The following is a 19,732-nucleotide window of genomic DNA, read 5'->3' on the forward strand; positions in this document are numbered from 1 at the left end:
TGTAAAGCTGTAGTGTGTCTTGTGTAAGATACTCTAGCTGTGAAGCTGTAGTGTATCTTGTGTAAGAAACTCTAGCTGTGAAGCTGAAGTGTATCTTGTGTAAGAAACTCTTGCTGTGAAGCTGAAGTGTATCTTATGTAAGATACTCTAGCTGTGAAGCTGAAGTGTATCTTTTGTAAGAAACTTTAGCTGTGAGGCTGTAGTGTGTCATGTGTAAGATACTCTAGCTGTGAAGCTGTAGTGTGTCTTGTGTAAGAAACACTTGCATTGTAGCTGTAGTGTATCTTGTGTAGGATACTCTAGCTGTGAGGCTGTAGTGTATCTTGTGTAAGATACTACTCTTGTTGTGAAGCTGTAGTATATAGTGTTGTGAAGCTTCCATATTCATTGCTGCCACCCTGAATGAAGGTGCCACACTTGCTGTTCATGCTGCAGTGACACTGCCTATTTTTCCAGGTAGGGATCTGTCAGGATTTGAGCCTGTATGTCTTGCTCCAGAACAGGGTCTCCACAGCTGAGCTAAAGGAACAGTTCCTCTACCTGTGCTAAGAGGAGAATCCTATCTATTTCAGCCAAGTTTCTCATTTCCATCACCTTATGTAAAGCAAAACCAGCTTTGGCTGGCCTTAAACTGATGACAGTTGGGGTTCTGTCCAGGAGCCACTGGGTGACTCTGAGCAGCAGAGTGGAGCAAGCCCGAAGGGGCATGTATACAGCCTGAAATCTGGACTTGCAACTCCACCCCCAAGGAACAGGATTGGTCCTCAGGGCTTACCAGATGGGTTGCTGGGATCACCGTCATATCTCAGGTTTGAACTGGGAGCAAATAGGGAAGATCTGTGAGTTTTGAATTCTGAAGCAAGCGGCTTGTGCCTTTGTATATTCCCACAAGTGTAAACCAGGCTGTCACTTTGTTTCCTGAGGAACCTCTGCCTTGAATAAGACTCTGGTTGAAGCTCAGACTGGAGTGATTTACTTGCAAGTGGCCCCCAATCACCTGATACACATTGTTTCTTTACTCTGTCACCGGTGTGATGAATACTCTTGTGCCATGAAGACGTAGCGTATGGGAATACACGATCAATAGGGTTCCCAACAGTCGAAGTAAACATGTGCAAAACCCAAGCTGCATGCCATACACAAGGGTACCTGCGTATATTGTGTCTGAACGGCAGATTGCTAAGTGGCTAACAGCGCCCGTGTGTTCTTGTTCTTTTTAAGAAGTTTGGATGCGTTAGCTGCAGCAAGCCTGTGACATGCAGAATATTTTGCAGATGGGAAGGGAAATGTTCAAAGGCTGTTCTGCCTGTGTACATGGTGATTTTCCCAGGTAAAAGGGCTTTTTTAAAATTGCAGCCCTCCCCACCCCACACACACACACGTGCTGTTCCATGATGTGCACACTTTTACCTGCGTTTTCATAGAAACATTTCCAGGACGGGGTTAGGCCGGGTGGGGAGAAAGAGCGGCAACAACGCACATAGTTTTGAATTTTTTGAATTTTCAAAACTCTGCATGTTGTTTGGGCCGGAAAAAGTATCCCCTGGAGAAAGCAGAAGCGAATCTCTGCCAGGACTTTTTTACCTTGGGCAGATTTTAAGAGGGACAGTACCTGCGCACTTTATACCTGCTGGCACAGTTTTGAAGAATTGCCCCGTAAACGTACATATGTAGATTGCAGGCGCTTCCAAAATGCCCCCAAAATTCCTCTTTTCTATGCGGCCAAAAGTAGGTCGTTATTTAAGGACCCGCATACGCTCTGGTGGGGGAAAATCCACTTGCACACATGTGACTGACTTGGGTGGGATAACTTATTTTTAGCCAGGGGAAAGGCACCTACGTCTTTGAAAAATCATCCCTTGGTGTGAAGCTGCAGTCTGCGATGCGTTAGAAATTTTTGTCGTGTATCACTTTGCTTCCACAGGTGGACGCAGGCAGTACGGCCGGGCGAAGGGGTTCAATGCTAACCGTAGGAGAAGCCGAGCAGTCCTGTACCATCTCTCTGGACACCTTCAGAAACAGAGCAAGGCCAAACGCAAGCTGAACAAGGTAATCTTGCCTACCTGCGAGCGAGGGGCAGACGGGAGGAGGAGGGAGAGGGATGATAAGGAGTGAAGGCCAGAGAGAGAGAGAGAGAGAGGGAGAGAACGATAAAGACCAGAGAAATGAGATGGTGCAATGCTGTACGGAAGATCTTGGGTTTGATTTCCCAGGCCCAGCTTCATCTCCTTGGGCTGGCTGAGGCTAGAAATGCTGCCGAGGCAGCATTAACAGCCCCTGGGGGGGAGGAAAGGGGGACACAGCTATTGTTCAGTGGCAATACCTAGTGGCCAGACTTTACCTTTACCGTAGGGCCCAAGTAAGCTGCATTCAGGAAGAATCTGTAGTTTGTGGCCCCTCAGCGAGGACCGTTGCTGCAATGGCTGGGCTGGGTTGGAAGAAGGGTATAAAATGAAGTGAAAGATCCTCGGTAGTTGTGAGTGAAGGTTTATAGTCAGGGCCGACTTGAGGACGGCGGTGCGGCCCAGGGTGATTCAGCTGGAATGGCCTTGCCCCCCCCCAGACTCCACCTTCCTCCCAGGATTGACGTGTGGGAGAGGTCCTCTCCTGCGAATGAAGGGGATGGGGGGGGGGGAGACCCTGACCCTGACCCAACTGACTGCCACTGTACCTCCTGGCCTACCATTGACGACTCCACTGCCCAGGCCACTGCAAGTCCTGGCCCTCCAGTGCTCTCAAGGAATGGGAAATGATGTCAGGAAGCACAACAGAGGGCGGGGCTACCATGCTGGCACGGGATCCCCCCAAAGCATAGGGTTCAAGGCTGTCACCTCAATTTCCCTCCACCCCCCCACTAAAGATGGCCGTGCTTATGGTACTGTAGCCCGGTGGAGTCTGTTTCCAATGAACTGGAAGCACAACAATCCAGGAGGAAATTGCTAGGCTCTTCCTCTCAAAAATAAAAGGCATGATTGATGGACAGAGAGAGACACTAAGTGGGAGAGACAAGAGAAGCAAATTGAAGGAAGAGCACAGGAAGAAGTTTTAGGAAGGGGGGGAGGAGGAGGAGGAGCTTCAGCAATGAGATGAAAATATCACAGCTTGATAAATCTCCCTGTTAGATTGTGAGCCCTCCGGGCATAGGGAAATACCCCGCAGCACCTGAATGTAATCCGCTCTGAAGTGCTGAAAGACAGGATATAAAAACCTGAAATAAATAAATGAACAAATAAGTACATAAAATCACTAAAGCAGAGGAGATGAGACAGCCACCAGCTGCTCCTTAGTGACCGTGGTCCTTGCTGGTTTCCCTGCCCAGGGCGTCTTTGCAGAGAAGCCGTCTCTCCCCGAGTATAAAGTGGCGGCCGTGAGGAAGTCTCCCTTCATCCTGCTTCACTACGGCACCTTCAAGGCCGGCTGGGACTGCCTGATCCTGCTCGCCACGCTCTACGTGGCCGTGACCGTTCCCTACAGCGTGTGCTTCAGCACCAGCAAGGACGAGGGGCTGCCCTCCTCCACACGCGGACCACCCAGCATCTGTGACCTCGCTGTGGAAATCCTCTTCATTGTAGGTGAGGTCCATGGGGGAGGCAGCAAAGGGAGAGGGAGGGTGCGAACTGTTGGGAGTAACAACATTAAGGGGGGGGGGGGGCACGAATGGGGCAGGGGTGGGGTGGGGTTGAGGTCTGGAGACCTACAGAGGGAACTTGGAATCACTTTGGTTCCCTTCAGTTTCTGATCCAGTAACCAAAAGCTGCCGCTTTCATTTTAAGCACCACAGTGCACCAAAAACTGACTACACCTTTTTTTACCCCCCCAAAAACTTAGATCACAAGCAGAGCCGCAGAAGGAGAAAATGCTTTGCTTTCTGTGCCCATAGGCACCTCTGCTCTCGGGCAGAGCTGACCCTTCCCTTCCCCCTTGCACAACTTCCCTGGTTTGCGTGACCTGGGCTTGGCTTGTTTATGTTTCAGATATAATCCTCAACTTCCGCACCACGTTTGTGAGTAAGTCTGGGCAGGTTGTGTTCGAGCCTCGCTCCATCTTCCTTCACTACATCAGCACCTGGTTCCTGCTGGACCTGCTGGCGGCGCTGCCCGTCGACTTGCTGTATGCCTTCAAGGTCAATGTGGTGAGCCTGGATTCCTTCAATCCAAATGTAAACCGGTGGGCAGGAGCAGCTCTGCGTGTGGCAGGGGGGGGGGGGGGGCGTCAGCGCCAAAGGTTTAGCTAGAAAGAATGAGCAGTGCCTGACCATTTCTCAAGATGCAATGCCTGATTAATTGTCATGGTCTAGGAGGCTGTAGCTCTCAGCCCAAGGGATCTGCAGTCTGTGATGTTTTTGCCACATCTGCTAACCTCAGGGTTGCATAGTAGTTTGAAATTGTAGTGGCCACTGCCAGAGGGATGCTAGGGTACATAGGGAAAAATGTAACTAGTACATGTTTCCCAACCCAAGGTGCACCAACACTAACAAAACTATTGTGTGGAACATCAACCTCCATGGATCAAGCAGTGCAGGCATGAAGAGGGCCTATATAAACAAAAGAAGAGCTACAGAAGCTCTAAAAGCTAGAGATGTGAATAGGAACCGGAATCGGTTCAGATTCCGGTTCCGATTCACATCGTGGGGTTTTTTTTCGTCCGGCCCGATCGCGGTTTTGTTTATCGGCTGCGCCCGAGCCGATAAACAAAAAACCCACCCCGACCCTTTAAAACTAATCCCTTAGCTTCCCCCACCCTCCCAACCCCCCCAAAAACATTTTACAGGTGGGGGAAGCTAAGGGATTAGTTTTAAAGGGTCGGGGTGGGTTTAGGGGTTATTTTTGTGTGCCGTTTTTCCCGCCCTCCCCCAAAACGATAAGAGAACCCCCACGAACAATATCGTGGGGTTTTCCTATCGTTTTGGGGGAGCCCCCGATTTCTGACGATTTTGAAAATATCGTACGATATTTTCAATCGTCCGAAGCCCGATTCACACCAGTTTCTCCTCCAAATTCTCAAATGAAAGTGAGACAGGGCAGAGACAGAGAACTCGTCACAGTGGACTAGCTCACTCTATATACAAGTGCAAGAGGAGGGAGAAGTCCGTGTGGTGCAGGCAGCCGGCTTGGTTAGTTGCCTTGGCTGCTGCATGTGACTGCCAGAGCTCCTGCACTGCTGCCTAACAATCCGAGTGAGTCACATCCAGTGCTCAGTGTATGCTGTCCCGGTCTCACTCAGCCTGAGCAAAAGGCAGAGGCTGGAAGGACTCAAAGAAGGAGGCTCAGGAGGAGGAAGATAAGGAGGTGCTGTTTGCAATGTGTGTACTGCACAAAGCAGGACCCAGCTGTCCATACCCTGCATGCTGCCCATTGATTACCACACTCCAGGGCCCATGCTGTAACTGGGAAGAGGCATGCGAGATTACACATGTTCTCAGAAAGGAGCTCCCACACATTTAAGAGCCACTGTGAGGTGCTGAGAGCAAAGCCCAGGTGCTGGCCCGAATCGGACCATTATGCAGTGGTGACTTTTTCATAACACACTTGATCAGGTCTGAAGGCACACTGGTTGGGAAACACTGAACTAGTAGAAAGGAGGTAATAATGCTTCTGTGCAAGTCATTGGTAAGACCTCACCTGGAATATTGGATCAAGTTCTAGAGGCCACATCTCTGAAAGAATAGAGACAGAGCAGTGGCAGTCCAGAGAACAGCAGTGCTGCATTTTAATTGTGGGTGTCCATAGGTAATGGGGATTGGACTCTTGGAAGGAGATCCCCCCAGAAGTCAATCGTGGGGCGTTTCCCCACCACCACTGGATTGCCCATACCCAGATCTTCCCTTCTGACTGATCACCCCTCACTGCCAAAGCTCTGAACCGATTGTAGTGTAGAGTATCCCCAACCCTGCAGCAGTAGCAACTCTAGTAAGAAAACTCAGCACGGGGCCTGCAAGCCCTCCTGCGCTTATTGACCCTGCAGCAGCCCTCCAGCTCCTCCTACGCAGACTTCCTGTTACTATGGAAACCTGTGCAAGGGTTGAGGCACATGAGAGTTTGCAAGCCCCATGCTGAATTTTTGCTCCAGAGTTGCTACTGCTGCGGGGCCAGTGCCACTCTACAGGACAAGCAGCACCATGTTAGCAGGCCCAGGTGACGGCATAGCGGTGGTAGTGACAGTCCAGTGCCTATCAAAATTTGGCACCAGAGACAGTTGCTTATATAGCTATGTCTAATTCTGGGCCTGAAGAAGAACTACCAAAGTAGTGTAGAGCCTACATCATAAAGTCTACAACTATGATGTAAGGATCTAAATATGTAAACCCTAGAGGAGAGGAGAGAGAGGCAAGATATGACAGAGACATTCAGATACCTCAAAGGTATAAATAATGCAGAAGCAAATATATTTTCCCTGTACGTACCAGGATCAGTACAGACCCTGGGTTTTTGCCTCCAATCCAGCAGAGGGAGACAGAGAAAGATTCGACTGACTCTGCCCTATACCTTGGGGTGCCACCTGCATCCGTCAGTATTTCTCTGTCTCCTAGCAGAGGTGGAGGTGCAAAACCCTGCAGTCTGTCGTAGTTAGTTTTTTTGTCAGGATACTTAGGAATTCATTTTAGTGAGGTTTGCTCTAGGGTTTTTTTGAGTGGAACTAGTCCTTTAAGATTAAAAAAAAAAAAAAAAAGTAGGTTAAGCGGTCTAGCTTTAATTAGCAGCCACTTCACTGCCTCCCAGGAGGTGGGGAGGTCCTGAGGGGACTATCCCTCCTGGTGCTGAGGCTGCTGGAGTTGGGGAGGTTATTTACCCAGCAACCACTCCTAGCCAGGGTGATACCGGGGAGCCCGGCTCACTCACCCTATTTGGAGCGGCTCCCGGGGCCCGCGGCAAAAATTCTTCAGGTAAAAAAAAAAAGGTTATATTTTTTTCTGTGAGCAGCATTTGCAGTTTGCCCACAGTGCTCGGCAGCGCCGTTGGTTTCTTTTTTGCGTCGGAGTGTATTTTTTCTTTTTCTTTTTGGTTCGCGCTGTTTTTCTGTTTTTTTCTTGATGCCGCGCGGCCTGCTGCGTGCGGCTCTCGCGGGAGAGTCTCTGCTCTGCTTGCCTCCCCAGTGGGGAGGGCCCATCTATTTTAGCCGCAAAGGATGTGAGTCGGCTGGCTCATGTGGTCCCGAAGCCTTGGCGCGACTGCTTTCCTGCTCCCGATCCATTTCGATGCAGCGCAGGAATGGAGGCTCTGTTGAGTACTATGCGAGCAGCGACGCAGCAGGCCGTGCTGGGAGCATCGGATCCTCCTCCTTTGTCACCACAGTAGGCATTTGCCGGGGGGGACAGACCGCACGAAGATGCAGCAGGCTCAGATGAGGAGGGCCTCGAGGAGGCTTCAAATTCCTCTTCCTCTTCCTCCTTTTCATGGGATTTTATCAGGTTCCTACATAAGGCCTACAAATCCAAGAAGGAGTGAAGGAAGCGCCAAGAGAGTACCTCTGCGCAGGGTCTGAGGGCCCGGTTCTCCAAACGTTCAAGACCAAGCAGTTTTGGTTCTGATCCGGTTCCAAAGCGTCCTCTTCATTCAGGGCCGGCTCACTCCCCGGTTACTACTTCGGATGACTCCGACCAGAACCCATTGGATACCCAGGACAAGTCCTTGCCGGATGCAGATCTCGGAGGGGATCCTGGTCAGGGCACTAGTTCTGGCCCTCACATAGTGGATGAGGATGATCCCAAAGTGGTCCGCCTTTTTAGGGGGGAGGAGCTTAGTCCCTTGATTCAGGCGATTTTAACAGAATTGGAGGTGCAGCTCAAGCGGATCTTTGAGGTTTCCGCACTAGGGGTGCGGGCAACTATGTGTAGCAGCTTGGCCTTGCGTGCAGGGCTGCGTTGGGTTCAGTACTTGCAGAACAATTCTTCCCTCTCTGCCGTGCAGGTAGCGCAAGCCAGGCGCTTAGAGGCTACTGTAGCCTATAGCGCAGATGCTTTATATGATCTTCTAAGGACTTCGGCTCGTTCCATGGTGTCGGCTGTGTCGGCTCGCAGGCTCCTCTGGTTGAGGAATTGATCGGCGGATGTATCTTCAAAGGCTCAGTTGGGGGCTCTGCCCTTTAAGGGAAAATTGCTCTTTGGAAAAGACTTGGAGGATATGATACAGTCCTTAGGAGAAAATAAGATTCACAAACTACTGGAGAATCATCCTAGAGCTCGAAGTTCCTTCTCCTCCCGCACTCGTTTTCGGTCTAGTTGAAAATTCCGTTCTTCTTGTCCATCAGGTCCTCCTGCAAGGCAATTGTTGGGCAGGTAGCAGACTTGGTCTCAGTCCTTTCGTGGCCACCGTTTCGGAAGACCGGGAAACCCCCAACCTGCAGGGGGAGCGAAATCTGCCCAATGAAATAGGGCTGGTCCATTCCCCGGTTCCGGTCATAGGAGAAAGGCTGTCTCTGTTTTACAGAGAATGGACCAGATGGACGTCCAATCAGTGGGTTCCCAACCAGTTCCCAACCAACTTCACAACCAGTTTCTGGTTTCACCGTGTTCTTACCTGGAAAAACGTCAGGCAGTAAGGGACACTCTGCAGCGTCTGAGCAATCTCGGAGCTATCATCCCAGGTCCTCAACCGGAACAACAGAGAGGTCGTTACTCAATTTACTTTGTCGTACCAAAAAAGGAGGGAGCTTTTCGTTGTCTGTGGATTCCCAAGTTTCGAATGGAAACCCTCAGATCAGTCATCACCTCGGTACACAAGGGAGAGTTTCTTGAGTCTCTGGACCTCACCGAGGCTTATCTTCACATTGGTATTCACTCTGATCATCAGAAGTTTCTCAGATTTTGCATTCTAGGACAGCATTATCAATTCCTGGCTCTCCTGTTCGGGTTAGCCACAGCTCCCAGAACATTTACTAAGGTGATGGTTGTGGTAGCAGCGCAACTCGGGAAGGAAGGTCTTTTGGTCCACCCGTATCTGGACGACTGGTTAATTCGGGCGAAGTTGGAGTCTCTCTGTCGCTCAACGGTCAGCAGAGTCATTGACCTCTTGCAATCCCTAGGTTGGGTGATCAACGAGGACAAGAATCACCTAGCTCCCTTTCAGTCGCTGGAATTTCTGGGCACCCTGTTCGACACTCTTCAGGGGATAGTGTTCCTTCCAGAACATCGCCTTCTCAAGCTGCAAACGCAAATCCGAGACTTATTGTCCATTCCTATGCCACGTGTATTGGATTATTTGAAAGTCCTCGGTTCAATGACATCCACTCTGGAGTTGGTTCCCTGGGCTTTTGCACATATGAGACCATTACAGTCCGCATTGCTTGCCCGCTGGAGCCCGGTTTCGGAACAATACTGCCTTCCCCTCCCCCTTACAGGCGAGGCTCGGTCCAACCTAGGTTGGTGGTTACGGGCGGACAATCTGTGGCGTGGGTTTCCTCTCGAGGTTCCGGAGTGGACAGTGGTCACCACAGATGCCAGTCTTTCCGGCTAGGGAGCAGTGTGTCAGCAGACATCTGTCCAGGGACAGTGGTCCAGTGAAGAGGCACGGTGTCAATCAATCGGTTGGAGACCAGAGCAGTATGATTGGCGTTGCAGGCCCTTCAACCTCTCCTTCGGGGAAAGTCAATGCAGATTCTCTCCAAGAATGCGACCACGGTAGCGTACATCAACTGCCAGGGAGGAACTCGAAGCCAACTGGTGGCGTGGGAAGCACAACAGCTGATCAGCTGGGCGGAACAACATCTGCTCAGTATCGCAGCTTCTCACATCGCCGGGGTGGACAATGTTCAAGCCGACTTCCTCAGTCGTCATCATCTCGACCCAGGGGAGTGGGAACTGTGCAAAGAAGCTTTTCAGCTGATATGAGACAGGTGGTCCAGACCAGCAATGGATCTCATGGCAACATTCCAGAATTCCAAAGCCCCTCGGTTCTTCAGCCACCGGAAGGAACGAGGAGCAGAAGGAGTAGACGCTGTGGTGGTTCCTTGGCCATAAGACGTTCTTCTGTACATGTTTCCCCCCTGGCTGCTGATCGGCAAGGTCCTGCAACGGATAGAGGTACAGCAGGCAGAAGTCATTTTGGTGGCGCCGGAGTGGCCGCATCGTCCGTGGTTGGATGGTCCTCTACGATTTCGAGATCTACCATGCCTCCTATGTCAGGGACCCGTTTGTTTGGAAGAGGTCGAACGCTTTTGTCTAGCAGCATGGCTTTTGAGAGGTGTCATTTAAAGAACAAAGGTTATTCCGATGCTGTGGTGGCTACTGTATTGCATTCTCGTAAACCTTCCACCTCTTTGGCATATGTGAGAGTGTGGAGAGTTTTTGAATCTTGGTGTGTGGATCACCAATTAGATCCGGTGCAGGTTTCGATATTGGACATTTTGTCTTTTTTGCAGGCTGACCTGGCAAAAGGTTTGTCCTGCAGCCCTTGGATGCTTTAGGGGTAAGGTATGTGGAGTGTCGTTGGCAGCGCATCCGGATGTGGCACATTTTCTCTGGGGCGCAAAGCATCTGCGTCCTCCGTTTCGGAACCCTTGTCCTGCGTGGAGTTTAAATTTGGTGTTCAGAGCTCTGTGCACTGCGCCTTTTGAACCCCTCAAACATGCGACTTTGAAAGATCTTATTTTGAAGGTGGTTTTTCTTGTGTCCATTTCTTCGGCTCGTAGAATTTCGGAGTTACAGGCTTTGTCCTGCAGAGAGCCTTTTCTTAGGATTTCCAATGCAGGAGTTTCCTTGTGAACTGCACCTTCTTTTTTGCCCAAAGTCGTTTCCTCCTTTCATCCGAATCAGTTGGTTGAGCTTCCGGCTTTTCCAGGTTTAGATCGTATGGATCCTTCCTCCTAGGAGCTCAGGAGATTGGATGTGCGATGTGTGCTGTTGCATTATCTCGAAGTTACCAACAGTTTTCGAATGTCGGATCATTTGTTTGTACTGTGGAGTGGTCCTCGCAAGGGTCATAAAGTTTCCTAGGCTATAATTGCTCACTGGTTGAAGGAGACCATCAGGTCAGCTTATCTTCTGGCTCGTCTGGATCTTCCGGCAGGTTTGAGGGCTCATTCCACTCGGTCACAAGCTACATCATGGGTGGAGTGTCAACAGGTTTCTCCTCATGAGATTTGTAGGGCGGCGACTTAGAAGTCGCTGCACACTTTTGCTCTTCATTACCGTTTGGATGTCCAGGCTCTGAGTTCAGCAGCCTTCGGAGAGGGTGTTCTCCTAGCGGGACTCTCTGGGTCCCAGCCCAAGTAAGACAGCTCTGGTACATCCCAGGGTCTGGACTGATCCGGGTACGTACAGGGAAAGGAAAATTGGTTCTTACCTGCTAATTTTCATTCCTGTAGTACAGATCAATCCAGAGGCCCGCCCGTTTTGTCTGTGTATAGCAAATTTTTTTTCGGAGAGTCCGCTCAATCACTGTTTTGGTGAATAAGCTGCATTTTATGCTGTCTAGTTTCAATGTTTGATTGTTTATTTTGAAGGTTCCTCAGGATTCTGCTTCCACTTAGGGTTTGTGAGTAGGAAGTATGATATAGAGTTTAGTTAGCCAGTTAATTTTCTTGGTTGGATTTCTGCTTTGATATCGTTCAATACTGACGGACTGCAGGTGGCACCCCAAGGTATAGGGCAGAGTCAGTCAAATCTTTCTCTGTCTCCCTCTGCTGGATTATAGGCAAAACCCAGGGTCTGGACTGATCTGTGGTACTACAGGAACTAAAATTAGCAGGTAAGAACCAATTTTCCTTTAGTGTAACGAAAGTTCTAGAACAAAATGTTATGATTTAAGGCTAAAAATGTGGAAAGCGGGTGCTGAAAAGTTAGCGCCCGCTTTCTTAATGTGTGCATGGCGCATGCAAGGGGGGGCGCCATGCTATAAGCAAATTAGGGGGTCACGCTAGCAAGGAGGCGATAGAGGTGCGCAAGCAACCCTAGCGCCTCCTTGCTTACATGAACCTGCAGCGGCTGCCACTTACGAAAACCGACGCCGGTAAACTTGGCATCGGTTTTCATAATCAGCCGTGTGCCAGTAATGAAAACGGACGCTTGGTCTTCATAACTCAGCGATCTCCCGAGGTATTTTTTTTTCTTTTTTTTTTTTTTTCTATTTAAGAAGTACAGAAAAGCATTTTTTTCTGCTTTTCTGTACTTCTTTTACATGCGCTCAACTATTAACGCCTGTGGTTGAACTGAGACACACACTTTTTTTTTTTGAATGCGGAGTGAATGAGTAATAGCCTCATTCACATGAATTTGCTTGTGATGAGCGCTATCGCATTCACTCCGCGTCGGACGCGCGTTAAATAGGCGCTAATCCCCCTATTGCATTAGGGGGTGGATTAGCACCTATTTAATCCGCGTCCGACTGCTGAGCGCACTGTATTGCATTGGCCCCAAAGTGGTTAGACCCAGGAATAACAACAGGAGATATTTCTTTACTGAAAAGTTGGTGGATGAATGGAATAACCTCGTAGTAGAAGTGGTGGAGTAAAAAACAGTATCAAAGTCGAAGAAAGAGTGGAATAAGCACAAATGATCCTTAATTGCAAAGACAACAAGAAAACCAAAGATCATTTGGGATCTATGGCATTGCAAAAGGAAGCAAACTGAGCAGACAGGTTGGGGCTTACAATCTTTATCTGCCATCATGTTCTAGGTTTCTGTCCTTATGCCCCTGGCCTTCACACTCCCATGATGCCTCACTCCCTATCAAGTCTGCCACCAGATCATAAGTCACTCCTGATTTTTCAAGCTGTTGTTTCAGTTGCATTCTGAAAAGTTTTCAGTGTGAAACAGGAGGTGAATAAAACAGGCCTGACTCAGTTGTTCCTTAGGAGCTGGATTCATGAGGCTGCTGTCAGGCAGTCGGTCTTATTCTAGGGTGGTGTGTGGGGCTCAGCGGGTCTCTGCAACCCTGGTGCTGGGCTTCACTTACACTGCAGATGGTGTTGGGTGAGCACAACCATTAACGGAATGCACTGCTTATAGGGCACTCTCGCACCCCCCCCCTGTCATCCCTCCACAGCTGTCAGTGAAACAGCCCAGGCCGATCACTGGAATCATATGGAGTTGTTGTTGCACCTTTCTTGGGCACTGCACTGATTGGTTGTGGTGTAACCCTGTACTCTCTCTCTCTCTCTCTCTCTCTGGTCCTCCCCCACAGTACTTCGGTGCCCATCTGCTGAAGACAGTTCGGCTCCTGCGGCTGCTGCGGCTTCTCCCAAAGCTAGACCGCTACTCACAGTACAGTGCAGTGGTGCTGACGCTGCTCATGATTGTCTTTGCATTGCTGGCCCATTGGGTGGCCTGCGTCTGGTACTTCATTGGCCAGCAGGAGATAGAAAGCAACCAATCAGAGCTGCCCGAGATTGGTGAGTGCCAGTGGTGGTAGGAGTGTGGAGCAATGGAGCACAGAGCACATAGTGACCCTCAGATAGGCGCACACACACACACACACACACAAGCACAACACATACAGACGCACACATGTTGATACCTAAAAATACACACAACGTGCACACAGGATAATAGCAAACTAATCATTTATATTTTATACAAACAGGATCCAAACACGGACTTACCTTAAAATGAAAGCACTTCAGGACCTGGGATGCAGGGAAAGGGGAAGAAAACGCTGCATCACTGTTATTTTTATTATTATCACCTATTTATTGCTGGTTACACTGAGGCTCAGGGAGATGACATGGCCAGGAAACTCCCATCCCAAGAGTTTCCCCAACGCACAGCATGCCCAGCTCCTCCATCACACACAAACCCAGTCACACACACACTTAGGCAGGTTACTGGGTTGCTATTCACAGGCTTTGGGTTGTGTTTGTGCAGGCTGGCTGCAGGAGCTGGCCAGGCGTCTGGAGACCCCCTACTACATGGTGAAGAGAAATGCCACCAGTGAGCCAGCAGAGCCCGGGAACTGCAGTGCGGCAGAAATCAACGGCTCTAGCTATGAACTTCTGGGAGGACCTTCCCTTCGCAGCTCTTACATCACCTCCTTGTACTTTGCACTCAGCAGCTTAACCAGTGTCGGCTTCGGCAACGTTTCAGCCAACACAGACACTGAGAAGATATTCTCCATCTGCACCATGCTTATTGGGGGTAAGGAGATGCCCAAATTGCCCCATGCTCTGTGGGTAACTCTGCTGGGGGGAGAGTGTATTTACGAGTACAGTAGGGTTCAGTAATGTCTAAAAGGATGATATGGGGAACGCACACACAGTGGAAGTTAATAAACTGCATTCCCCCCCTGGAGAATATCCCAAGCCCTGCATCATGTATGAAAGTGACATAGTGACTATATCGGTGCCTCCCTGGAGATATATAGCTCACAGAGGATGGGCCTCAGGTGGTGAAATAACATCTAGAGATGTGGTCCCTAAAGTTCAGAGGATGGATCTTAAATATAGTAGCTTGTGAGGTGAGTTCTGGATGTGTATCTTGTCTATCAGAATGGTGCATGGGGGGGGGGAGTCTGGGACCTGGTTTGGTTCCCCTTTAATGGGATCATACTTCTGAAGACCCTTCAAACTTTGAGTACAATCAAGCTGCCTCATTGGGTCTGCATGAAAAACACTGAAGACTGCCTATGGTCTCTCATTTCTGTGATCCCTCTCTCTCTCTCTTCTCTCTTTGCTTCATCCACTGCCACCCCCAATTCCCACCCCATCCCCACCCCCCAATAACTAGGAAAATAGCTTTTCGTTGAGTGATCCAAAGGCATTCTGCAACTCTCTAACATGTTCTAATTTCTGTTCGCGGTAAATTGGCGAGGCGTTACCATGGCAATGGAGAATGTGCAGGAGAGATGCAGTGTGCTCGGTGGGCGGTGGGAGGGGGAGGGGGGGCATTGCTGGTGCCGGTGAACGATAGTATTAATAGCAGGAGAAGACGGCCCCTCACTCCCACACAGTGCTGCATCTCCGCTCCTAGGCACCAGGCTGTAATTAAAATAATTTTCATGTCCTTCCTCTCTACCAAAGCCAAGAGCATTTCCAGTTATCTCAGAGCATCCCTCCCCAGCCCTAAGAAGTCTGGAGGAGTGACTTTTAGTCTTGGCAACCTTCTCCCCCCCCCCCCTAGGGAATTTGCTATTTTTTTTGGGGGGGGAGAGAAGAGAGAGAAAGGGGAGTGGGGAAAGGAGGGTGACCACAGGAACAAAATACTATTGCATTGCTAATATCTTTGCCAGCTACTGATCATTACAAAGTTTGGGGCATGAGAAACTGCTTGCGCATTTCTCCATTAGTGCTTGCGGTTCTCCCATCTCTCAGCCCACCATGTTCACACAGGCAGCTGTTGCTCTTCCACATCCAACAGAGTCTCAAGTTCTGGGTCATTGGTGGCTTCCATTTTTTCATAAAAGTCTGTGCTTTCATCTCTTGGAACAGAAAGATCAATTCAAAGACACTGGTCATAAGGGCTTAACTGCAAGAAATTAGGTATTAGTGAATAGCGAGACTATTCAGATGCGATTGGTCATGGGTGGATCAAAGTGTTACTGCCAAAAGGAAGCTCTCAAAATACTGACCAGTCATAAGAGACTGATTGACCATTAATGGATGGAAGTATCAAGCCCTAGATACTTACCTTTAGTGAATAAAAGAATCAAGTCCAAGACACTATTGATGGATGGAAGCCCAAGATATTTGGTCACTGATGAATGTAAACATTCTAAAAAAAATTGGCTGTTTGGTAAATGAAAGGTGTTTAACACCTAGAAATTGGTTAATCTCAAAAGACTGATTATTGTGAATAGAAATGTTAATCACAAAGCATTGGCCAATGATAGGTGGAAGATTGTCCTTCACTGTTTTTACACATGAACATAACATATCCCATACTGGGTCAGACCAAGGGCCCATCAAGTCAGTATCCTATTTCCAACAGTGGCCAATCTAAGTCACAAATACCTGGCAAGTACCCAAACACTAGATAAATCACAAGCTACTATTGCTTATTAATTACCGTAATAGCAGTTTATGGACTTTTCCCTCTAGGAACTTATCCAAACTTTTTTAAAACCCAGTTACACTAACTGCTAAAACCACATCCTCTGGCAATGAATTCCAGAGCTTAACAATATGCTGAGTGAAAAAGATTTGTTTTAAATGAGCTACTTGCTAACTTCATGGAGTGCCCCCTGGTCCTTCTATTATCTGAGAGAGTAAATAACCGATTTACATTAACTTGTTCATGTTCTTTCATTATTTTGTAGACTTCTTCCTATGTATTGTTGATGCCTCTATCTTCCCAACATCCTCTTTCTTCCATAGCCCTGATGCATGCAGTAGTCTTTGGAAATGTCACCGCCATCATCCAGCGGATGTATGCCCGACGCTTCCTGTACCACAGCCGCACTCGAGATCTAAGAGATTATATCAGGATCCACCACATCCCCAAGTCACTAAAGCAGCGAATGCTGGAGTATTTCCAGACCACCTGGTCTGTCAACAATGGCATCGACACTAACGAGGTAAGCAAGTCCGCCTTGCCTTACCACAAAACATAAAAGAATTTACTTAGGTATGGTGTAGCCCATTCCTTGAATCAGAGCTTCCAAGTCTCCTCCTTTCTCCTTCCTTCTGTCCCAGCTGCTACAGAGTCTCCCAGATGAGCTGAGAGCAGATATCGCTATGCATCTGAATAAGGAGATCCTGCAGCTGCCTATTTTTGAATCCGCGAGTCGTGGCTGCCTGCGCTCCCTCTCCCTCAGCATCAAGCCTTCATTCTGCACCCCGGGGGAGTACCTCATTCGCCAGGGTGATGCTCTGCAGGCCTTTTACTTCATTTGCTCTGGCTCCATGGAGGTGCTGAAGGATGACATCGTGCTGGCTATCCTAGGTCTGCTAATTAATGAATGGAGGGGCTGGGAAGGGGACATCAGGACTTGAAGTAGAACAAATCGAAATGAATAGACCTTTGAAGGTGGCAGCAAAGGGTTCTGGGAGTGCAGAAAGAAGGGGAGACTCCAAGGCCACAAGGGTAGGAAATTTGATGTAGTGGTCATATGGTATCAGAGTGAAGGGTATGTGTAATCAGAGATGAGGGTATAATATAGGAAGAACCGGGGTGGAGCAGGGTGGAGCAGGGCGTAATTTGTGGGGGAGCAGCCTAGAATGCAGTTCCACCACTTCTTTTCAAACTTGCTAGGAAGCACAGCAGGAGTATTCTCCCAGGAGAAGCAGGATGGTAGTCCTCACATATGGGTGACATCATCAGATGAAGCCCTGTCATGGAATACTTTTGTTAAAGTTTCTAGAACAATGATTGGCACACTGAGCATGCCCAGCATGCCACCAACCCTGTGGCCACATGGGGTCCCCCTTCAGTCTCTTTTTTTCCGCGCAACAAGTTGTCTTGCGGTTTAGGATCTCTGTGAGAAATTTCTCATACTTTTCCTCACGGAAAAATGTGAAGTTTATCTTCCAAATATCACCCTCACCAGGGCCCCTCATCACTCTTCGTTCCCTCCGACGCTCGGTAAGAGACTTTCCCGCGGTTTGCGGTTGGTTCCCGGCGGCATACTTCTTGGTGCAAGACGGTCACTGACCGTGCGCGCGCGCCATATTTTTTGGCATGGCGACCGGGTTTAAAAAATGCCTTGAGTATCCGAGGACCATGTCCATAATGGACCTGCACAAGGTCTGTGTTTTGTGCTTAGGACCCTCGCATGACGTCCGTCAATGCCCCGGTTGCGCACAAATGACCCCTAAAGGCTGGCGCACTCAACTGGACAAGATGGAGCATTTGTTTGCATCAAAACATTCTGCTCCATCGACTCCAGTTCAAGAGGCACCGGCCGGAGGGGTCCCATCTACTTCGGAGACACACTGCCAGGAACATCATGGAGCGGGTGACCGTCCATCACCGACCCCCTCGAAGGCATCGGTGTCATCATCCTCGGTGCTGGAAAAGGACCGGACCGAGCACCGAGGGAATCACTGGCACCAACATGCATTCCCGCCCGGTGCCGGCACCGACCCCGCAGCGGCATCGACTTCCACTAAGCCGCCTGCAAAAAGGGCCTGGGGAGAGGAGCCCCCATCCTCCTCTGGACCTGGGACACTGTGGCATTCCCCACCGATATCGGTGCCGGGTACTGAGCCTCCACAGACCCCTGTGGAGGCTCCAGTTAAGCCTAGCCTGCCTCCTACCCCAGGCACAGTGTTGTCTACACCAGCCTTCAGGGAGGAGTTGGACAGATTAGTCCAACAGGCAGTGCTGAATGCTCTTCTGGGCTTCCAGTCGCCACCAGCGCTGCCCCATACCGGCACTGGAACCAGTGCCCTCAATGTTCGCACCGTTCCTCGAGCGCTTGGACACCCTCGTCGGTGGCCTGCCAACTCAGCCTGTGCCATCGGATATGCTGGCACCGATTAGACCATCGAGGCCTCCACAGATCCCGATTTCCATACCGGGTTCTAAGGAGGAGGTGACTTCCGGCCCGATCCTGGCATGGGATCCACTGATGCCGGAGCCCGTTCCAGGGCCATTGGGACTGTCTGTGCCTAAGCGCACCTGATCCACCTCGGTGCCCTCGATGCCAGCACCACCTCCTTTGAGGCCGGAGCCGCATCCATCGATGCCACCTCGATATCCATCGATGCCTTCTTGCCCTCTAGGCTCTGGCATCCTTCCTCCCTCAGGAATCCTGGCGGGAGAGGAAGAAACATGGGAGGAGGCATCCTCGGACCATTCCTCACAAGCTTCCGATGAATTGCTCTCTGAGCTTTCACCCCCGGAAGAAAGGCGTCGTTCTACCCCAGAGGACCTCTCTTTTGCCAGCTTTGTCAAAGAGATGTCTGAAACTATACCATTTCCACTGATAACGGAGGAGGACGCTTGCCACAAAATGTTGGAGGTCTTACAATTTGTAGATGCCCCAAAAGAAGTAATGGCGATACCAGTGCACGAAGTTCTGCTTGACCTCTTGCACTGCCTGTGGGACATCCAGGTATGGTACCTCCAGTAAACCGGAAGACAGATGCTACTTACCTGGTCCAACAAGCCCCAGGATTTCAAAAAAGCCAATTGCCTCACCATTCTGTAGTAGTGGAATCAGCCCAAAAGAAGGCTAAAAGATCCCATCCACACTCCTCTGCTCCTCCTGGTAAGGAACAGAAGGCGTTGGATGCATTAGGGCACAGAGTTTTTCAAAGGGTCTATGTTGATAGTGAGAATAGCAGTGTATCAATTATACATGACCCAATATAACAGGAATCTCTGGAAACAAGTCCAGAAATTCGCAGAGACCTTACCATAGCAACATCAAGAAACCTTGTCCTCCATCCTACAAAAAGGATTGGAAGCAGGTAAATATGAGGTCAGAGCTGCTTATGACTCCTTTGAAACTGCATCCAGAGTCTCGGCAGCGGGCATCAGTGCTAGACACATGGCCTGGCTTAAAGCCTCAGACCTACGCCTGGAGGTGCAGGACAAACTTGCAGATCTCCCTTGTACAGGAGAAAATCTGTTTGGGGACAAGATCCAAGACACAGTGGCCCAGTTAAAGGACCATCATGAGACCTTGCGTCAGCTTTCAATTGCACCTCAGACACACTCTCTGTAGCCCGCAGTGGCACCCGCAGGGACACCAGAAAGCAATTCTACAGACCACGCAGATATTATCCTCCCATGTCCCTTGCTTGACCAGCTCGGGCCCTTCAGAGAGGACATGCATGCCAAGCAAGGACACCTAGAGTGCAGCCAGCTCCACAAGCTGGTCCTGCGACTGGATTTTGACTCCTTTCCAGAGAGCAGCAG

At 49.7% G+C, this 19,732-nt stretch overlaps 1 protein-coding gene across 1 annotated transcript in view; it reads left to right on the plus strand.

Annotated features, from left to right (window-relative positions):
- Nucleotides 1-19,732, plus strand: part of KCNH3 (potassium voltage-gated channel subfamily H member 3) — an 83,642-nt gene that overhangs the window by 33,625 nt on the left and 30,285 nt on the right. The window contains exons 4-10 of the mRNA XM_029594681.1: nucleotides 1,925-2,049; nucleotides 3,320-3,572; nucleotides 3,975-4,132; nucleotides 13,119-13,326; nucleotides 13,799-14,068; nucleotides 16,243-16,442; nucleotides 16,561-16,810. Of these exons, the coding sequence (XP_029450541.1) occupies nucleotides 1,925-2,049; nucleotides 3,320-3,572; nucleotides 3,975-4,132; nucleotides 13,119-13,326; nucleotides 13,799-14,068; nucleotides 16,243-16,442; nucleotides 16,561-16,810 (1,464 nt within the window). The remainder of the gene's footprint in view (nucleotides 1-1,924; nucleotides 2,050-3,319; nucleotides 3,573-3,974; nucleotides 4,133-13,118; nucleotides 13,327-13,798; nucleotides 14,069-16,242; nucleotides 16,443-16,560; nucleotides 16,811-19,732) is intronic.

Source organism: Rhinatrema bivittatum, chromosome 3, assembly GCF_901001135.1.
Source record: "Rhinatrema bivittatum chromosome 3, aRhiBiv1.1, whole genome shotgun sequence".
NCBI classification, from domain to species: domain Eukaryota; kingdom Metazoa; phylum Chordata; class Amphibia; order Gymnophiona; family Rhinatrematidae; genus Rhinatrema; species Rhinatrema bivittatum.